Source organism: Helicoverpa zea, chromosome 11 (genome assembly GCF_022581195.2).
Source record: "Helicoverpa zea isolate HzStark_Cry1AcR chromosome 11, ilHelZeax1.1, whole genome shotgun sequence".
NCBI lineage: Eukaryota > Metazoa > Arthropoda > Insecta > Lepidoptera > Noctuidae > Helicoverpa > Helicoverpa zea.
In genome coordinates, this window is record NC_061462.1 from 11,200,479 (window position 1) to 11,217,664 (window position 17,186).

Genomic DNA, 17,186 nt, shown 5'->3' on the forward strand with positions numbered 1-17,186 from the left:
ATAATGGTTTTTGTGTCAACATTGCAAGCACAATTTTTGTGTTGCTTTGAGCCTGATACTAAGCCGCAAATAGCTGGAGCAAATTAACATGCGCAAGTGGCCCACGCGCGCACAACACGCAGGTGGGTATTTTGAATTGCTCCAGACGCTAGATCCGCTTGTTTTTAAAATGCATGCAATATGCGCAAGCTACTTGCGTGTAGACGCACCCTAAGGACCTCTCTGTGTGAAGTAGGTTCGAAATAACTTATAATTTTTCAACGAAACATTAGCGCTAGATGCAAGCGTTTCAAAACAAAATTACCAGTACCACTGTCTGTCATCTGTCACTAACTTTGACAAGACCTCTGCTGTGCATGTTATAACCTTAAAATAAAACAACACACTCGTGGAAGTTATAGATTTTAACTGCTAATGTGTGATTAATACATAATTTATGTATTTAATAAACAAATAAATATAAAACCACCTTTATATTGGTGGTAATTTATTGTTATTCTTGTAGTAAGTACGTTTTACAATGGGTAAACGTAAAGGTAAATGTGTGAAGAAGAATCCTACGACTAAGGAGTCTCTGGAGCCGGAGAACTTGGTGAAGGCACCGCACTCGTTCGTGATCCACCGCGGACAGTGCAGCAAGGACCTCGTTGATCTGATGAAGGACTTCAGGAAGGTCATGGAGCCGTTTACTGCGTCACAGTTAAAGGTTGGTTTTGGTTTGTTTTTGCTTATTTAAAAGTCAAGCCGAGCATAAAGATAGACTAGCTGATAATGCTTCTTTTTACTGAATTTTTGATATTCTTGCAGACATTATTAGTACTTTGTTGTGAAGGTACCTTGTGCAATAAGTATTAAATGAACAGAATTAAAAATGTACTGTGTAAAAATTTGTCAATTAATGTATTATCTTGTCCTATAGTTCTTATTTACTCCTTGTGTTAGAAAAAAGTTCCAATAATGATAAATCAAACAAAATTAAATTCACCTACAAATTTAATATTTTTCTTATTTCTTTCAGGAAAGAAAGAAGAACACAATAAAGGACTTTGTGTCAATATCCGGCTACCTCCATGTCTCTCACATGATGGTGTTCACGGAGACAGAGCTCGGCTCCTACATGCGCATGGCTCGGTTACCTCGAGGACCTACACTGACTTTCCGCATACATAGTGTAAGAATTTACATCGTATTAATAACATCATATTTACATATACAAAGTCAAAGTCAAAGTCAAAGTCAAATCATTTATTTCATTTAGGCCTTTACAAGCACTTATGAACGTCAAAATTATAACTAAGTTTGGTTCTAGTTGCCCATTCCAAAAGTAGCTTCCTATGGAGAAGAACGGGCAAGAAACTCCATGGTTACTCTTTTTAAAAATAATATAGTATTACAATTTGTATGTATTGATACATACAGTAAAAGCATGCGAAGATCATGTAGAATCGCAAAGACAAATGAGGATAAAGTAACAATTAAAATGCTACATGGTGTTCACATTTACAAAGTTAAACTATGTGCCACTAAACTCAAGTGCATCCACTATGAGCGGGATTCTGCCCAAAAGACTGCTGCTTCATTGGTTCAATGCAAATTCTTTGACCAAAATATAGTTATCGGTATGGATAATGAGCTCTCGGCAGAAGAGTTGGGATCGCTTTGTGCACTGTACACTTAAGGCAATAAACCAATAAATCACTTCTGCGCAGGTGAAGGTCAGGGCTCAATATCCTTGCCAATGATTATATTTCGATATATGTGAGCATTAAAAAGTTGTGGTGGCCTAGTGGGTAAAGAACCAACCTCTCGTGTATGAAGGTGTGGGTTCGATTCCAGATCAGGTAAGTACCAATTCAATTTTTCTAAGTTTGTATGTACTTTCTAAGTATATCTTGGACACCAATGGCTGATAAAAAGGTAAAGGAAAACATCTTGAGGAAACCTGGACTTTAAAGTCTGAAATCACCAACCCGCATTGAGCAAGCGTGGTGATTAATGCTCAATCCTTCTCCGTGTGAGAGGAGGCCTGTGCCCAGCAGTGGGAAGATAAAAAGGCTGTAACAATATGTGGCAATATTGGCAGCCATGGTTATAATGTTTGAGCTCAATTTTAAAATGGATATTAAATTAAACAAAATTAATTATGATAAAAGTTAGTTCCATATCTTCTGCTTAAAAATACGCGCTTTTGGCGTCAACTATCTTCTCTAACCTTAACTTTTATGTCCGCAGTACAGCTTAGCCCGCGACGTGATCTCATCACTCCGCAAGCAGTATGTGATGATGAAGGCGTTCCAGAATGCTCCCCTCATCGTGCTAAACAGCTTCTCCGGAGAAGGCATGCACATGAAGCTCATGGCTACCATGTTCCAGAATATGTTCCCTACTATCAATATTACTACTGTGAGTTTATTCTCTACTTTGCATATAATTTACCTAGGTTGAATCAATTTAAACAGAATTTAGGACAACTAGCTAAACTTTCCGTGTACCAAATTGACTTGAAATACACACATTAACTGTAGATTTTTAATGCAAACTTTGAATAGGTACTGAGTATCTTTGCAACATGTTTTACATCTTTTTGTGAACACTTAAATCTTATTGCAATGTTTTTAATGATTTCAGGTAAAATTAAAGAACATACGTCGTTGCGTGCTGATGAACTATAACCCGTCTACAAAGCTAGTTGATATGAGACACTACGCTATCAGAGCTACGCCGGTCGGACTTAATAAGGGAACTAAAAAGGTAAAGATCATTAACATCACATGTTATCAACTAAATAAGTAAGACTCACCATCATAATAGCTTTGTTGTTATGTTCGAAATTCCTTCTTCAAGTCTTAAAAAGTGCTTACCTTACTAAAATGATTAATTAATTTTTATTTTATTTTACAGATGGTGCAAGGCAAAATCCCCAATTTGAACCGCTGTAAAGATATGTCGGAATTCTTTGATAAGTGAGTAGCAAATTCTATAGTAAAATACTTTTTTTTTGTGAAAATCATTACTCATTGCTTTTAAAAAGTTAATAAATCAAAATTAGTCATTATTATTATTTGCAAAGCTTCATAGTTATAATTTGTATTTAACCCAAGACTCGGACCTTTTTCTAACCAGTTATGTTGTTTCAGAGCTGGAATGTTATCAGAGAGCGAGTTCGAAGACGACCCGAATGCGCAAGTGATCCTGCCACAAAACTTAGCGTCGCGAGGCGCCGCCGCTGAGTCCAAGTCAGCTATCAGACTGTTCGAGTTAGGACCCAGGATATCCTTCCAATTAATAAAGGTATATATGATGTACCACATATATGTTTTTTCCTTAGTGACTATCTGAATCTGTGACCTGCAATTCTCTGTGCAGCTCACTGTACAGCATATTGTTAAAATCCAAATAATAATTAATCTTTCTCTTTAGGTAGAAGATGGACTAATGGATGGTGAAGTACTGTTCCATGAACTGGTAGAGAAAACTGAAGAAGAGAAAGCTTTAATCAAAAAGAAGAGAGAACAAAAGAGGTGAGGTCTTTACATATATCACAAAAAATACAGTTTTTACCAATGCACTATAAAATATAATTTGCCTGATATTTTTTTTTGATAATTGTTACATCTATAAATGACTAATATGCTTGATTACAGAAAGTTGAAAGAGAAACGTAAGGCACAACAAGAAGAGAACGTCAAACGGAAACAGAAGGAGAAGGAGGATCTCAAACAGAAGTCACTCGAGGGCATGAAGAAGAAACAAGATGTTACTGAGAGTGAGAGGTGAGGCGCATCATGTTTTTTTGTTCCACTATTGGCAATTTGTGTCCTGGGAAAGTAATTGGTCAAACTGGGGAATGGGAAATGACCCCACTGTGGGTGGAACACTATGACTGTAGTTTTGGATTTCTATCCTCAAATGTGAAATCACTGTCAGGCTTTTAGTGAAGTCACTAAGTATATACACGAATAAGTATTCTAGGTATCTATGTTCTATAAAACATTCTGCAAAATACTTAAACTATTTACTATAGCTGGCTATAGCCACCCAAGTTCTAAAGCTCTCTTTTATGTTCTACATATAGTTAGTTACTCTTTCAAACAATTTCCGTCTTACCACAAAAACTTTTAAACGTCAGTTTATGCCTTGTCTAAAAAAATGTCAAATTATGACGTTGACATACGGTTCATTTTGCAGCCAAAATTTTATTAGACAAGTGTAAAACAGGGGTTAAAGTTTTTGTAGTAAGGCCATTAAGGTCCACATCTAAGATATTATAACATTTCGCAGGTTAATGGAGTTAGCGAATGCGGAGTCGCAGCACGCGGATATGGATCAAGATGATGATGATGACGCAGACTACTACAGGCAAGAGGTCGGCGTCGAGCCAGAGAAAGGTGAGCTTACATTCCCATTTTCATAATGAGGGATATATTTTATATATCCCACTAGTGACACAACCCAGTCTCTGGGGTGGATCAAGCCCTTAAAAAATGTCGTAGGGCACATGCATCTGATAACGCTGAAAACTCACATACCGGTAGAACATAGGGGAGCATATTACAGGGAGGGACATTAGGTTCAACACAAAAATAAATAAAAGTAAATCCGCCCCTGCGCGGCTCCGCATTGGTTATCTAAGTAATGATTTGTGACTGTCTATTCCAGACCTCTTCACACGCGACACGAAAAAACGGAAAGGCGACGAAGACGGTCCACGAGGCTTCAAAAAGATGAGGTTAGACAAAAAACTTAAAAAGAAATACCAAAATAAACAGGAGCCCAACAGACAAGATGGCAAGAGGCCTTATAAGGGAAACCAGGGAGATGGCAAGAGGCCTTTTAAGGGGAACCAAGGAGATGGCAAAAGGCCTTTCAAGGGGAACCAGGGAGATGGCAAAAGGCCTTTTAAGGGGAACCAAAGAGATGGCAAGAGGCCTTTCAGAGGTAATCAAAATGACGGCAGAAAGTTCAATAATGACAAGGGTGGGGGCCGAAGGTTCCAAAGAGATGGCAATGATGGTCAAAAACCTTTTAACAAACAAAAGAAAGTGTTTGGTGGCAAAATAAACAAGTCTGGCAAAGGAAAAGGCGGACACAGCAAAGGTAAAGGAAAGAAAAGCAGAAAATGACCAAGGAGTACTAATTAGACATTAAGAATTTGTGTAATTAATAATAAACTACGATTTTATCAATCAAATGGTTTTATTGTCAATCTTTGTTTAACTTGATTTATCAATTACAAAAGGCACTTTATATTTAAATCTTAGTCTAAAACAACTTAACATTAACATGAACAATGGCTAAGAAAATACAAAAATATTAAATTTATTTTAGGCGGCTGATCAATCAGTGATGTTTACATAGTTTTAAAATGGTCTACATTTCATAGTAATTGAAAATGGTATTACATATTTTCAAGTAAATACTAGTACTAATAGTTCTGTAATTAACTTTTCTAACTTCAGTTTTCCTGATAAGGAAATCATGACAATAATTGTATGCAGGTGGGTACAACGCAACAATTTGTTACTCTTACAAACAAAAAATTGGTGACACTTGAACTGTATCGCGATTAACAGATCTATTATCTCAGGTTTACTGCGTAAACCACGCATTATGCGCACATAGTCGTCATTTTTGTGAAGATTTTGCACGATTGCAGTAGCTGCTGGCGTCTATACTAAGGCTGTGTCTACATTAAGCAAACTGTTTTTTTACTCCTGTTATTTAGTACGCCTTTCCATATATTTGAAATGGAGTTTACACAATTTGATAGTTTGGGCTCTCTATGTGCAGTTTGTAGCGTTACGACAGTCTTAGTTAGTGGCCGACTCACAGCTAAACTTCCTCGTTGAAAAATGAAGCTGCAGTTTGCAGCCACTTTGACACACAGTCTGCTTACTATAGACACAATCTTAGTACAAAAAGCAGTATATTTTCAACCAATTAAATCAAGAAGACAATATCATCAGCCATCATGACCTGGTTGTCGTGCGTCATCTGCTGCAGCGCGGCGTTCACTTCTCCGTCAGAGAACGTCTCGTGTGAGTACTTGTCGTTGACGTATGACGTCACGCGGGACAGGGGGAGAGAGTTCGCTCGCTCCTCGCGGAATAGTTGCTGCAGAGCTGACTTGAATTGGGTTAACCTGAAAATAGCAATGATTAACAGTTTAGAAATGAATAAAAGGTGTATTGTAAAAAATAGAGATTATATTCGGTGATAATATTGTACATCGACTTTTGGAAAGAAATAATGGCTTAGTTTCGACTCGTAAATTATTTATTAGGTCTATTGAACGTAGTATGTATGTCTACGCCCCAATTTTATTGGGGTAAGCTTTCAATCTAACCGGATGCAGCTGAGTAACAGGCAACGACTAAGTAACATGACCTCTTCAACCCAGTTACCTGGTAGGTAACATGACACTGTTAATGAGACTAGTTGACAGATTTTTTGGCTTCTGACTTCCCATCATAACTGCCGAAGATATTCAAACGACACCAATTTAACGTGCTTTTACATCTAAGATCAGTCCTGACACTTTTATATATTTATTTGCGACAAACCTGTTGGCTTCAATAGTAGTTTTCTGTGAAGACCTAGTGGTCCGTTGCGCAGGCTCAGGTTGTGAGGAGTGTGCAGCCCGCAGCACCGGCTCCGCCTCTTCGTCTGACGAGAACGCGTATGGATCCTCGCCTTCAGCTCCCTAGTAGTAAAAGGAGAATGTTTCAATGTTTTTTTTTTAATCGTTGATTTAACCTCTTTTTGCATTCCAGGTGTTGCGGAAATATATAAAATTGGACAGTCTATTTGCAACATTTAAATAACTACTTTTTTCTCTAGATATAAAATCGGAACATTTTTTGCTGGAATGGCTGGATTGATTTTGACAGGAATTTCTAGGGAAAGTCCTCCACTCCACTGTCATGTGTCATAGGTGATATAACCAATTAGTAACATGGGCAATTTTTTTGGCTATATAAAGTAGTCTTTTTGTGACACTATGAGGAACAGCTAGTATGAACATAATATATGTATAATGGTAAATATGTACCGTTTTTCTTGACTTCTTAGCACGTGGCGCGGCGGGCTGATCGCCTTCGGCTTCTTCTCCGTCAGATGACGCACGACGTTTGCGACGCTTTTCTTTTGTTAACACCTAGAAAGGTAAATTATATAAAGCTAAAATTGTGTTGCTTTTTACTCGACTGTAACAGAAGTAGGTTAGTGTTGTACATAATATCGATGTTAATGTAATTTACTGATGTGGTATAAGGAAGTTCAACTAGTAGATTTTATGATCGCATTAAGTTGTGTTAATCATCGGAATTCAAGCTCTTAAATAAACCAATATGGCTGCAAAACAATTATTTGTTAGATGACGTCACTAACAGAAGTACATTATGTAAAATAAAATAATGATAAGGATGGTAGGATATAAATGACATCCATAAGATGGATGAATAGATATTTTTTATTTAATTCATCACAAACAAATAATATACAATTTTACCTTCTTAAAGTAAGCGAACTGCACGAGCTCGATGGCCGCTAGCGCGTCGTCGTGCGTCACCTGGAAGCTCAGCCGACACTTCGCGTGGGCTGTAGACAGGCGGATCAGCGTCTCCAGCGTACGCGCTGTTACTGGTTGTGTCTGTGGATGTGCCATACATATATTATTTTATCTGTTTACTAACATTAGGTGACTTTGTCTAACCTAAGGGCCTCATAAAGGACAGAGACTACAAATGGAAAAATATTCCTTTAGGGCACAGATGAAATCGCAAATCGAAATGTCCAACATCTTTGGAAGAACGTGCAGTTTTTATAATAAGGTGGTCGGAATTTTAAAATAACAGATTTTTTTTGTAAACACGGATGTTGTGAAAGTTCAGAAACTAATGTAATGTATGCAGTCAAGGGGTTGCCCAGGTAACTGATTTGAGGAGGTCAGATAGGGCAGTCGCTCCTGGTAAAACACTGGTACTCAGCTGCATCCGGTTAGACTGGAAGCTGACCCTAACATAGTTGGAAAGAGGCTCGGGAGGTAATGATGACTGACCCTGGCGACATCGCTGTCCATCATATCCTGGTTCCTGAGCCTGGCGTACTCGTCGGCGATGGCGTCCGACGCCTCCTGCGTCAGCTTGGGCTTCATGAGCCGAGCTATGTGTATGAACTTGCGCATGAACTTCGTGTTGAGGTACTGCTCCTTCTTGCTGCGCGTGTTTCCGTGTAGGAGGGGGTCGTATTTCTCGTAGATTGACGCGTTTGTTTCCTGGAATTGTGGATGAGTTATATATGTAGTAGCAGACAATATAAAAAAGAGGACTGGACTAACAACATTATAAAAAGTTTGAACTGCATAGCAGCCTTCTGCTAGCGGTTTCTCTTGTTTCCTAGGAGAACCACATCTGGATATAAAGCCTATATGCTATTCTAATTTATAAGCTACATTAATGCCAAATTTAATAGAAATTTGTTCAGCCGTTTAAGCGTGATGAGATCACAAGCATATCGTCCCCATAGAGCGAAAAGTCACAACACTTTCGGATTTAGTGACTTTTCGCTCTAGAGGGAGGATATACACTCACAAGTTTTTAATAATGTCAGTAGTGAAATGTGATAGAATTAACTTACCTCAGCTTCATCATTGTCTGGGTTCTCAGTGGATAACATCTCTACAGTGGAGCCCATGGGTAATACTTCACCATCTTGCTCTTTTGGGTTCCTGTATAATAAATAACGACAGTCAACAAATTACGTTCTCAGGTCAATTATTTTTACAAAATTATCTTAAGGACGTAAAATATTACAATTTATCTCCCGTTTAGAATCTTACGAAAGTTTATAAACTTCCTAGTAAATTGATAAACTTACGGATCTTGTTATTTTCCGGTGACATATATAAGTTTAGAGAATTCGAGGGTAGGGAATCTAAAATATCTCTGAACCAATGCTTTTGAAATTATAACTCGAATACTACAAACCACTACATCTTTAACACTGACCTATACCGATGCATCCTGAGCACATGTTCAGAGATCATATTGTCGTGGTCTGCGTCGGCGATGTCCAGCATCACGAACAACAGGTCGAAGCGCGACAGCAGCGAGTCCTGCAGACCTATGTTCTCCATAGGAGTCTTGTACTGGTCATACTGTAGGCGAGTAAAGTGGGTTCATGTATTCTTTTTGTACTGTACAGTGCTTTAAGGATAAAGAATAATTAAGGGTTTTTGCTTACAACTTCAGACGAAACGCTAGTCAAGTTTTGTACAGGATGTCTAGATTGTCTAGTCAAAAGTATTTTACACTGCAGAAATTGATTGTTAGGATTAACCTAGCAGTGTAACTATATACATATGTGTATGTTGATTTATTGGTCCTGGTTATCAACGAATCACATACTATTTATTGAACATCCTGGATATCGAAATGACCAATAGGTATTTGGCCGATGAATTGCAGTACCCGCATTTCTGACCTCTTAAATCTGTCAAAAAGTAGCAAAATATTACTAACCCGTCCATACACAGGATTGGCAGCAGCCAGCACGGAGCAGCGAGCGTTGAGCGTGGCGTGTACGCCGGCCTTGGCGATGCTGACGCGGCCCTGCTCCATCACCTCGTGGATGGCCGTGCGGTCGATGTCCGACATCTTGTCGAACTCGTCGATGCATACTACGCCGCGGTCGGCTAACACCATGGCGCCGGCTTCTAGTCTGTGGACGTGGTATTATAATTGTTTGAATGAATATAGATAGGTAGTGGAAACGATGAATGGGCTGTGTGAAAGTTGATGGCTAGAAATAGTAGTTATGAGATGACGGGGCGGGTAGAGGTGTAAGGAAGGAGAAAACATTCTTGAAAATTGGGATAGGAGAATTTGGGTGGTAAATATGGGGTGGTTATGAAAGATACAAGAAGATATATATAGAATAAGAAGATATAAGAAGTTGATAGGAGTGATTGTTACTATCAGGCTATTTTATGTTGATCTTGTCTTCTTGTACATAGTGCATATCGCATTTTGTCAACAACAAAACCCCGAGAACTGTACAGACTCCCAAGTCAAAATGCACACATATTTGCCACCGACGGGTCGCCTATCAGCAGGATGTTGATGTGACTGGGTGTGTAGCACTATATAACCTGCGGTCCCCAGTCTCGGGGTCAGTGGTGACGGCAGCAGTGAGCCCGACGCCGGAGGAGCCGCGGCCGGTGGTGGTGATGTCACTGGGTGTGTAGCACTAACCTGCGGTCCCCAGTCTCGGGGTCAGTGGTGACGGCAGCAGTGAGCCCGACGCCGGAGGAGCCGCGGCCGGTGGTGGTGATGTCACTGGGTGTGTAGCACTAACCTGCGGTCCCCAGTCTCGGGGTCAGTGGTGACGGCAGCAGTGAGCCCGACGCCGGAGGAGCCGCGGCCGGTGGTGGTGATGTCACTGGGTGTGTAGCACTAACCTGCGGTCCCCAGTCTCGGGGTCAGTGGTGACGGCAGCAGTGAGCCCGACGCCGGAGGAGCCGCGGCCGGTGGTGGTGATGTCACTGGGTGTGTAGCACTAACCTGCGGTCCCCAGTCTCGGGGTCAGTGGTGACGGCAGCAGTGAGCCCGACGCCGGAGGAGCCGCGGCCGGTGGTGGTGATGTCACTGGGTGTGTAGCACTAACCTGCGGTCCCCAGTCTCGGGGTCAGTGGTGACGGCAGCAGTGAGCCCGACGCCGGAGGAGCCGCGGCCGGTGGTGGTGATGTCACTGGGTGTGTAGCACTAACCTGCGGTCCCCAGTCTCGGGGTCAGTGGTGACGGCAGCAGTGAGCCCGACGCCGGAGGAGCCGCGGCCGGTGGTGGTGATGTCACTGGGTGTGTAGCACTAACCTGCGGTCCCCAGTCTCGGGGTCAGTGGTGACGGCAGCAGTGAGCCCGACGCCGGAGGAGCCGCGGCCGGTGGTGGTGATGTCACTGGGTGTGTAGCACTAACCTGCGGTCCCCAGTCTCGGGGTCAGTGGTGACGGCAGCAGTGAGCCCGACGCCGGAGGAGCCACGGCCGGTGGTGGTGATGTCACTGGGTGTGTAGCACTAACCTGCGGTCCCCAGTCTCGGGGTCAGTGGTGACGGCAGCAGTGAGCCCGACGCCGGAGGAGCCGCGGCCGGTGGTGGTGATGTCACTGGGTGTGTAGCACTAACCTGCGGTCCCCAGTCTCGGGGTCAGTGGTGACGGCAGCAGTGAGCCCGACGCCGGAGGAGCCGCGGCCGGTGGTGGTGATGTCACTGGGTGTGTAGCACTAACCTGCGGTCCCCAGTCTCGGGGTCAGTGGTGACGGCAGCAGTGAGCCCGACGCCGGAGGAGCCACGGCCGGTGGTGGTGATGGCGCGAGGCGCTGTCTGCAGCACGTAGCGCAGCAGCTGCGACTTCGCCACCGACGGGTCGCCGATCAGTAGGATGTTGATGTCACTGTGGTCAATCATTCATTAATGATGGCCAAACAATATAGTAGTTCACAATTAACCAAATTATTTCCTAAATACTTTGATAAATTGCCAAAAATGCTTATTTTCTAGAGGCAGCATTGTTAAACTTGTAAGTGAAATATTATTAGCTATGCGAAAACAAAACCAAATCAGTTTTAATGGATGAGTTATAATTTGAGCTTTAATGACACACATTTAAGATCCTATTAGAGATAACACCAAGGAAAATCAAATGCTGTTTGTAAGCAAGTACTGGGTAGCAAATTGGTCTTAATAATTTTCTTACTTATATTCTTGTTTTTAATTGATATTACCAAGTAAAACAAAATAAAAGGTAGATTTTTAAGTAGTTAGAACTCACCCTCTAAGTCTCGTGCCATTAGGCAGCACCTTCTCCATGCCGCCCAGCAGCAGACACAGAATAGCCTTCTTAATATAATCGTGTCCATGTATGGACGGAGCTAGAGACTTGCTCAGCAGATCGAACATGTCCGCCGTGCCGCGCTTGGCGAGCCTCTTGCAGAGCTTCACGTCTTCTAGAGTGATGTTCATGTTCATGTCCTTGTTGATTTCTGTTACGTTGTTCGCTATGAGGATTGTTCTGTGGGGTAAAGTTTATTTTGTACTTATTGGTGAAAAGATTGTAATGGTTTATACAAACTAGCATCTGCCAGAACCGATGCTGATAAATAGTCTATTTATGATGGAATATCTTATCTTTTATCTGGTTGATATTTCATATTGTGTTGTTAATATAATTTTATGATTATGTATTAGTTAGTTTATAATCTACTATTTATGTGTATTTGAATTTTCTATCAGCTCTAGTTGCTTGAAATGAATGTATAAATAATATAAAAGACAAAAATCCCACAGGACTTGGGTGAAGCTGCTGGCTGCTAGAAGTAATAATAAAATCATAACTTCAACTGTAAATATGATCAGATAATATTTACCTAAAAGTACCAGCAGTGAAGCTACCCTGCTTATTAGGGAGACACCTGTAGTTGCCGACAATCTGCACCCTGTCTCCCGGCTTGCACTTGTCCACCAGGTCATCATCACATATGATGTCCACACTCCTGGGCAGCTGGCCGGCTGGAGCCCGCTCAGGCATCTCTTGTACTGTGAGGGTCTGGTGGTCTTTGTAGCGGGAGAGACCGTATTCTGTTTCGAGGGGATTTCCTTCATCATCCTGGATGCAGAAAAAAAAATTAAGGTTATATAATGGTATTATTGTTTTGAACAATCTAATATTCTAATTTGCTACATTTTAGTCTGAAGAACCTGAATGCAATGGGAATGTTTGTATTTTTGTTTGGCTTATGTTTAACCGATCACCAGATATAGTAACAAACAGCAAACAAAAATAGTAAATGATCACCAAAATGAAACTCGCATTTTAATGTAAAACTATCACCAAAGTTTTAACACTTTGCTATCCTATTTAAGTGAAATTACTCCAAAGTAAATCATGCATAAGCCAAAAATAGTAAATGATCACCAAAATTAAACCACCATTTTAAAGTAAGATTATAACCAAAGTTTTTAAATTCTGCTATCCTATTTAAGCAAAATGAGTCCAAATAAATCATTGTTATCCCAAAAGTAGTAAATGATCATCAAAAAAGTTTTTACATCTTGCTATCCTGTTTAAGTAAACTGACTCCAAAAAAATAAGTTCGGCCTGATAAAATAAATGTAATAACATTATGGGGACCCTTTTCCTGCACTAGCGTGGAAAATTGTCTATTGCATGCCTCTAAACAGTGCGATAAGAGTGTGTTTTCGAGGTAGTGTATTGAGAAACACATTCTTCTTCTTCTTTCTCCTGCCCTGTTCCCAATTTTACTTGGCGTCGGCGCAATATGTCATTTTCTTCCATTTTCCCCTGTCACTCGTCATACTGACACTCACGCATGCATTGCAAGCCGGACACATAACTTAATGTGGCATCATAATACTTTATTTGGTAATAAGCCTACATTTTATGGCAATCACAGTGACTTATTTAGGCAAAAATAATACATTAATTTGGTCATCAAGAGTTGGTGATCATTTACTAAATTTGGTGGGCGAATACAATTTAAAGTGAAGTCATGACTAAAATAGCTGGTACTATTACATTTTTAGACTTTATTTTTCTGGTGTTCAGTAAATATTTCTGGTTACAAAACTTAGGGTATCAAAGCATTTTATGGTGGTCATTATATTTGTTCCCTTTTTGTTTCATGCTAGATTAATGGATGGATTTTATGATACTCTGTAGTATTATTACTTATATCAGAATAACAATATAAAGACTATTTTGTATCTATGTGCTGGAAGTCTGATCTTGGTGATTTAAGCTTTAGAAAAAGTTAACTCTTCCATTCAACTGTTTTACTTAAGACTGAAAGCAGACCACAATAGGATGGCTTAGATAGTTATTACTCTCAATTACCTTAGTAGGATAAACAGCAGAAGTAGGGAAGGCTTCAAAGGAGGTCAGGTCTGTATACTTCCTCTCCATAACCTTCTTGGTGGCCGGGCAGTAGTGGACACTGCGCACAACCTTTGGTCTCACGAGAGACACCCTGGTCACTATGCCTTCCACACATATTAGATTGCCTAAATACCTGGAAATAAGTTATGTATGGTGATATGTGCCTTTTATATTTTTATGCAGATAAATAAGAATAACAAATACGAGTTAATCAAAATATAATATAATTAAAACATGTTGTACAAAGACATTGCAATAGAATAGACATAGATGGCTTTTTATTGGGAAGATTGTTAATTCTACTTTTCAGCTAACACTCGGAGTACCTTGTGTATTTACTTACATTTGTTATTCGAATGTATTTAAACAAACTTTGGTCAATGGGTCGTCTTATAGGCGGAAATAATTGAGACTTTGATAAACAAAGAATAGTTGAGTCACATCATACCTTGAGGTCAAACTACGAGGAGTAACATGTTTATTTCCGAAGCTTCCATTAAACGCGACGAAGAACTCCTCCTGCTCCTTCGCGTATGTAGGATCAATTGAGGAAACATACTCTTTGAGAGCTTTTTGAAATGCTATCTGTTCTTCAAACGCGTTCTCAAGCAGGGTTCGTGCTCTTTCCGGATTCTTTCGCCTCAGATCATTGATGCTGACAAGTAATCTCTGAGATTTATCTGCTATCATCTGTTTCACCTTCTCCATGTAAATACCTTGGTCTTCCTACAAGTAAGAGTTCGTTAATAACCGATGCAAAACATTAAGGTTAGTTTTAGTAAATTATAAAATTACCTCATCGTCTAGGAACTCCAAATATTCCCTTTGTAAATCACGCAAACGTTGATCAAAGTCACCGTCTTCCATTGTACAGTTTTTACTCTAATTAATCTAAAATAACAGTTAAAACAAATTAAACAAAGCACATTCAAGTTTTCACACAACAACTTTGACAGTTGCTTGGTTTTTGGCGCCAAATAATAGTAGAGCTTGCAGTAAATAGGGATGTGTATTATAAACTTGGCAGTTAGTCGATTTTTTTATTTATTCCATTGGCAACACCTTTCATTGCGTTCCGGGTCGACATGCAACAAGACCGTATATTTTACATAACTTTTGCCAGTTTTGCCACAGATTAAATAAATAGTAAAATTCAATTATTCAACATCAAGTATCAAGTTTTTAACTTGTTTGCTTTGATTAAAAATTACATAAAATGTATTTATTTTAAAATATTGTGATTTCATAAACGCAATAATAGTAACATAATAATTGATAGCAGAAGTACTGCTGTTCTGATAGCTCAAATTATAATAATATTGTAAGAAATAACCTAACCTATCAAAATAAATAAACATACATTTCTATATAATCAAATTAGTGAATCGATTTCATGACCTAAATTATAAGCAAGTGAAGAGATTTACTCACAGCATAATGACAGAATCGAACTCCAGTAACCAGTCTCCTACTCAAAACAACAAGGGGAAAGACCCTGACCGGCCGAAGCTGAAGATTCTTGCTCTTCACGGCTACAGGCAGAATGGAGCGGTGTTCAGAGCGAAGATCGGGTCCTTCCGCAAAGCTGTTGCGAAGTACGCACAGCTCGTGTTCGTGTCAGCGCCGCATAAAGTTGTGAATGAAGACGGAGGAGGTGATGAAGGTGATACATTTTTCAGTACAACAAAATTTTACTAATATAACTAAATAATTTCTTGTTTTTCTTGTACTTATACATTAGTATTATGTCTTAAAAAGCCAGACAGAAGTAGTTGCAGACCTTCTTACTAGAGAACTAAATAGAGTTCTTCTTCTCTTAAACTTTCATGATTTTGGAGGATGTAAAACTCAGGGGACCGGCTATATTTATCTGGGTACAGGTAAAAGTTCCCTCTGGGAGACAAGTGAAACCACAAGAAACATCTAACCATTAACAAATTGAGTGCTCTGTCTACATAACTGCTGCAAATTTCTCCTCAGAAGTTAGAACAACATTCCTTATTGCCCTGCTGCTACTTTCAGATTCCCGGTCATGGTGGTTCAATGCAGAAGACAACACATTCAGTGGGAAGTGCCTGGGCGGACCAGCACTAGGGTTTGAGGAAACTTTAAATGTAATAAAGAAAGTAGTTGAGGAGCATGGCCCATTTGATGGACTCATGGGGTTCTCACAGGGAGCCTGTCTTGTGGGACTGTTAGCTGCCATGCAGCAGAAGGGATGTAAGTTTTTGGGAGTCATTTAATTAACACATCTATATAAAAAAAGTAGCAGTATCCTCCATAGATATTGGAACTATCTTTAAAATGAATCCAAAAATTTCACGTAGTTTCAAAACATTTTATTTATGATACCACAGCATCCAATCTTTGCCATCATAATAAATTCAATATATAATATATTATTTGCTATATACTAATATTATGTTAACATAATAAATTCATTTTTTATGTTCCAGATCTCCCATACTCATTCAAATTTGTAATATTCACATCAGGATTCCGATCAGGCAGCCTGGTCCATAAAGGTTTCTATGATGAGGAGATCACTCTGCCATCATTACATGTCTATGGAGAGAGTGATTCTATTATACCCAAAGGTAACTATCACTCAATAGATAATAATATTTTTGATATAACGAGTATATAAGCATCAGTTTTCTTAAACTTCTTTTTTCTTTTACAGAGATGAGTGAATCCTTGATCAATTTATTTATCAAGCCAGTTGTAGCAGAACACTCTGGAGGCCACTACGTTGCATGCTCTGGAGCGATCAAGGATGCTTACCAAGACTTCCTCAGTGACAGATACCAGGAAATGCTGGAGGCCAACCATGTGGAGGAAGAGAAAACCTCAAACTCATAGCATAGTGCCCTGGGACCCCACCCACTGCTGACCAAGCTTTTGGCTAAACATAATCCATATTGGCTCTAGGTATTTTAAAACTTATCTTAAGAGCTAATCTGAGTGATACCTGCTATTTATTGAATAAGAAGACATTTAAAGTCAATGTGTTGTGTGTTAATGATATCAAGGATTATGTTTTGTGTTGTAAATAATTATCTAAAAAGTAATAACGAAATAAACATTGACTAATATACAGCATGAAGTTTTTTTTTCACACAAAAGCAAGTTAATCGGCTTAGGATTATCCAGCCAGCTGATCTGCCTGTCCTACATTTTGTAGGTATCACAGAGACACGTACTCAAGACATGTTATGTGGCAAAGCGGTCGATCC

General features: G+C 39.7%; 3 protein-coding genes across 3 annotated transcripts; 2 read left to right on the forward strand and 1 right to left on the reverse strand.

The window, feature by feature from the left end:
• Nucleotides 1-374: 374 nt before the first annotated feature.
• On the forward strand, nucleotides 375-5,186 carry LOC124634303 (protein Peter pan). The gene is made up of 10 exons (XM_047169833.1): nucleotides 375-706; nucleotides 1,019-1,171; nucleotides 2,233-2,403; nucleotides 2,629-2,751; nucleotides 2,902-2,963; nucleotides 3,138-3,291; nucleotides 3,421-3,521; nucleotides 3,645-3,773; nucleotides 4,282-4,388; nucleotides 4,660-5,186. Exons 1-10 carry the CDS (start codon nucleotides 521-523, stop codon nucleotides 5,121-5,123), a joined length of 1,650 nt encoding a protein of 549 aa, XP_047025789.1. The 5' UTR covers nucleotides 375-520; the 3' UTR covers nucleotides 5,124-5,186.
• Nucleotides 5,178-14,931, reverse strand: LOC124634302 (DNA replication licensing factor Mcm3). Its single transcript, XM_047169832.1, has 14 exons — nucleotides 14,746-14,931; nucleotides 14,399-14,676; nucleotides 13,909-14,083; nucleotides 12,422-12,660; nucleotides 11,827-12,066; nucleotides 11,284-11,448; nucleotides 9,522-9,720; nucleotides 9,009-9,157; nucleotides 8,638-8,728; nucleotides 8,060-8,275; nucleotides 7,511-7,651; nucleotides 7,052-7,156; nucleotides 6,564-6,703; nucleotides 5,178-6,142 (listed from the first exon to the last, which is right to left on the reverse strand). The coding sequence occupies exons 1-14, from the start codon at nucleotides 14,815-14,817 to the stop codon at nucleotides 5,941-5,943; spliced, it is 2,412 nt and encodes an 803-aa protein (XP_047025788.1). The 5' UTR covers nucleotides 14,818-14,931; the 3' UTR covers nucleotides 5,178-5,940.
• Nucleotides 14,932-15,095: 164 nt separating this feature from the next.
• On the forward strand, nucleotides 15,096-17,049 carry LOC124634304 (esterase AGAP003155). The gene is made up of 4 exons (XM_047169834.1): nucleotides 15,096-15,613; nucleotides 15,973-16,170; nucleotides 16,407-16,547; nucleotides 16,634-17,049. The coding sequence occupies exons 1-4, from the start codon at nucleotides 15,388-15,390 to the stop codon at nucleotides 16,810-16,812; spliced, it is 744 nt and encodes a 247-aa protein (XP_047025790.1). The 5' UTR covers nucleotides 15,096-15,387; the 3' UTR covers nucleotides 16,813-17,049.
• Nucleotides 17,050-17,186: the final 137 nt, after the last annotated feature.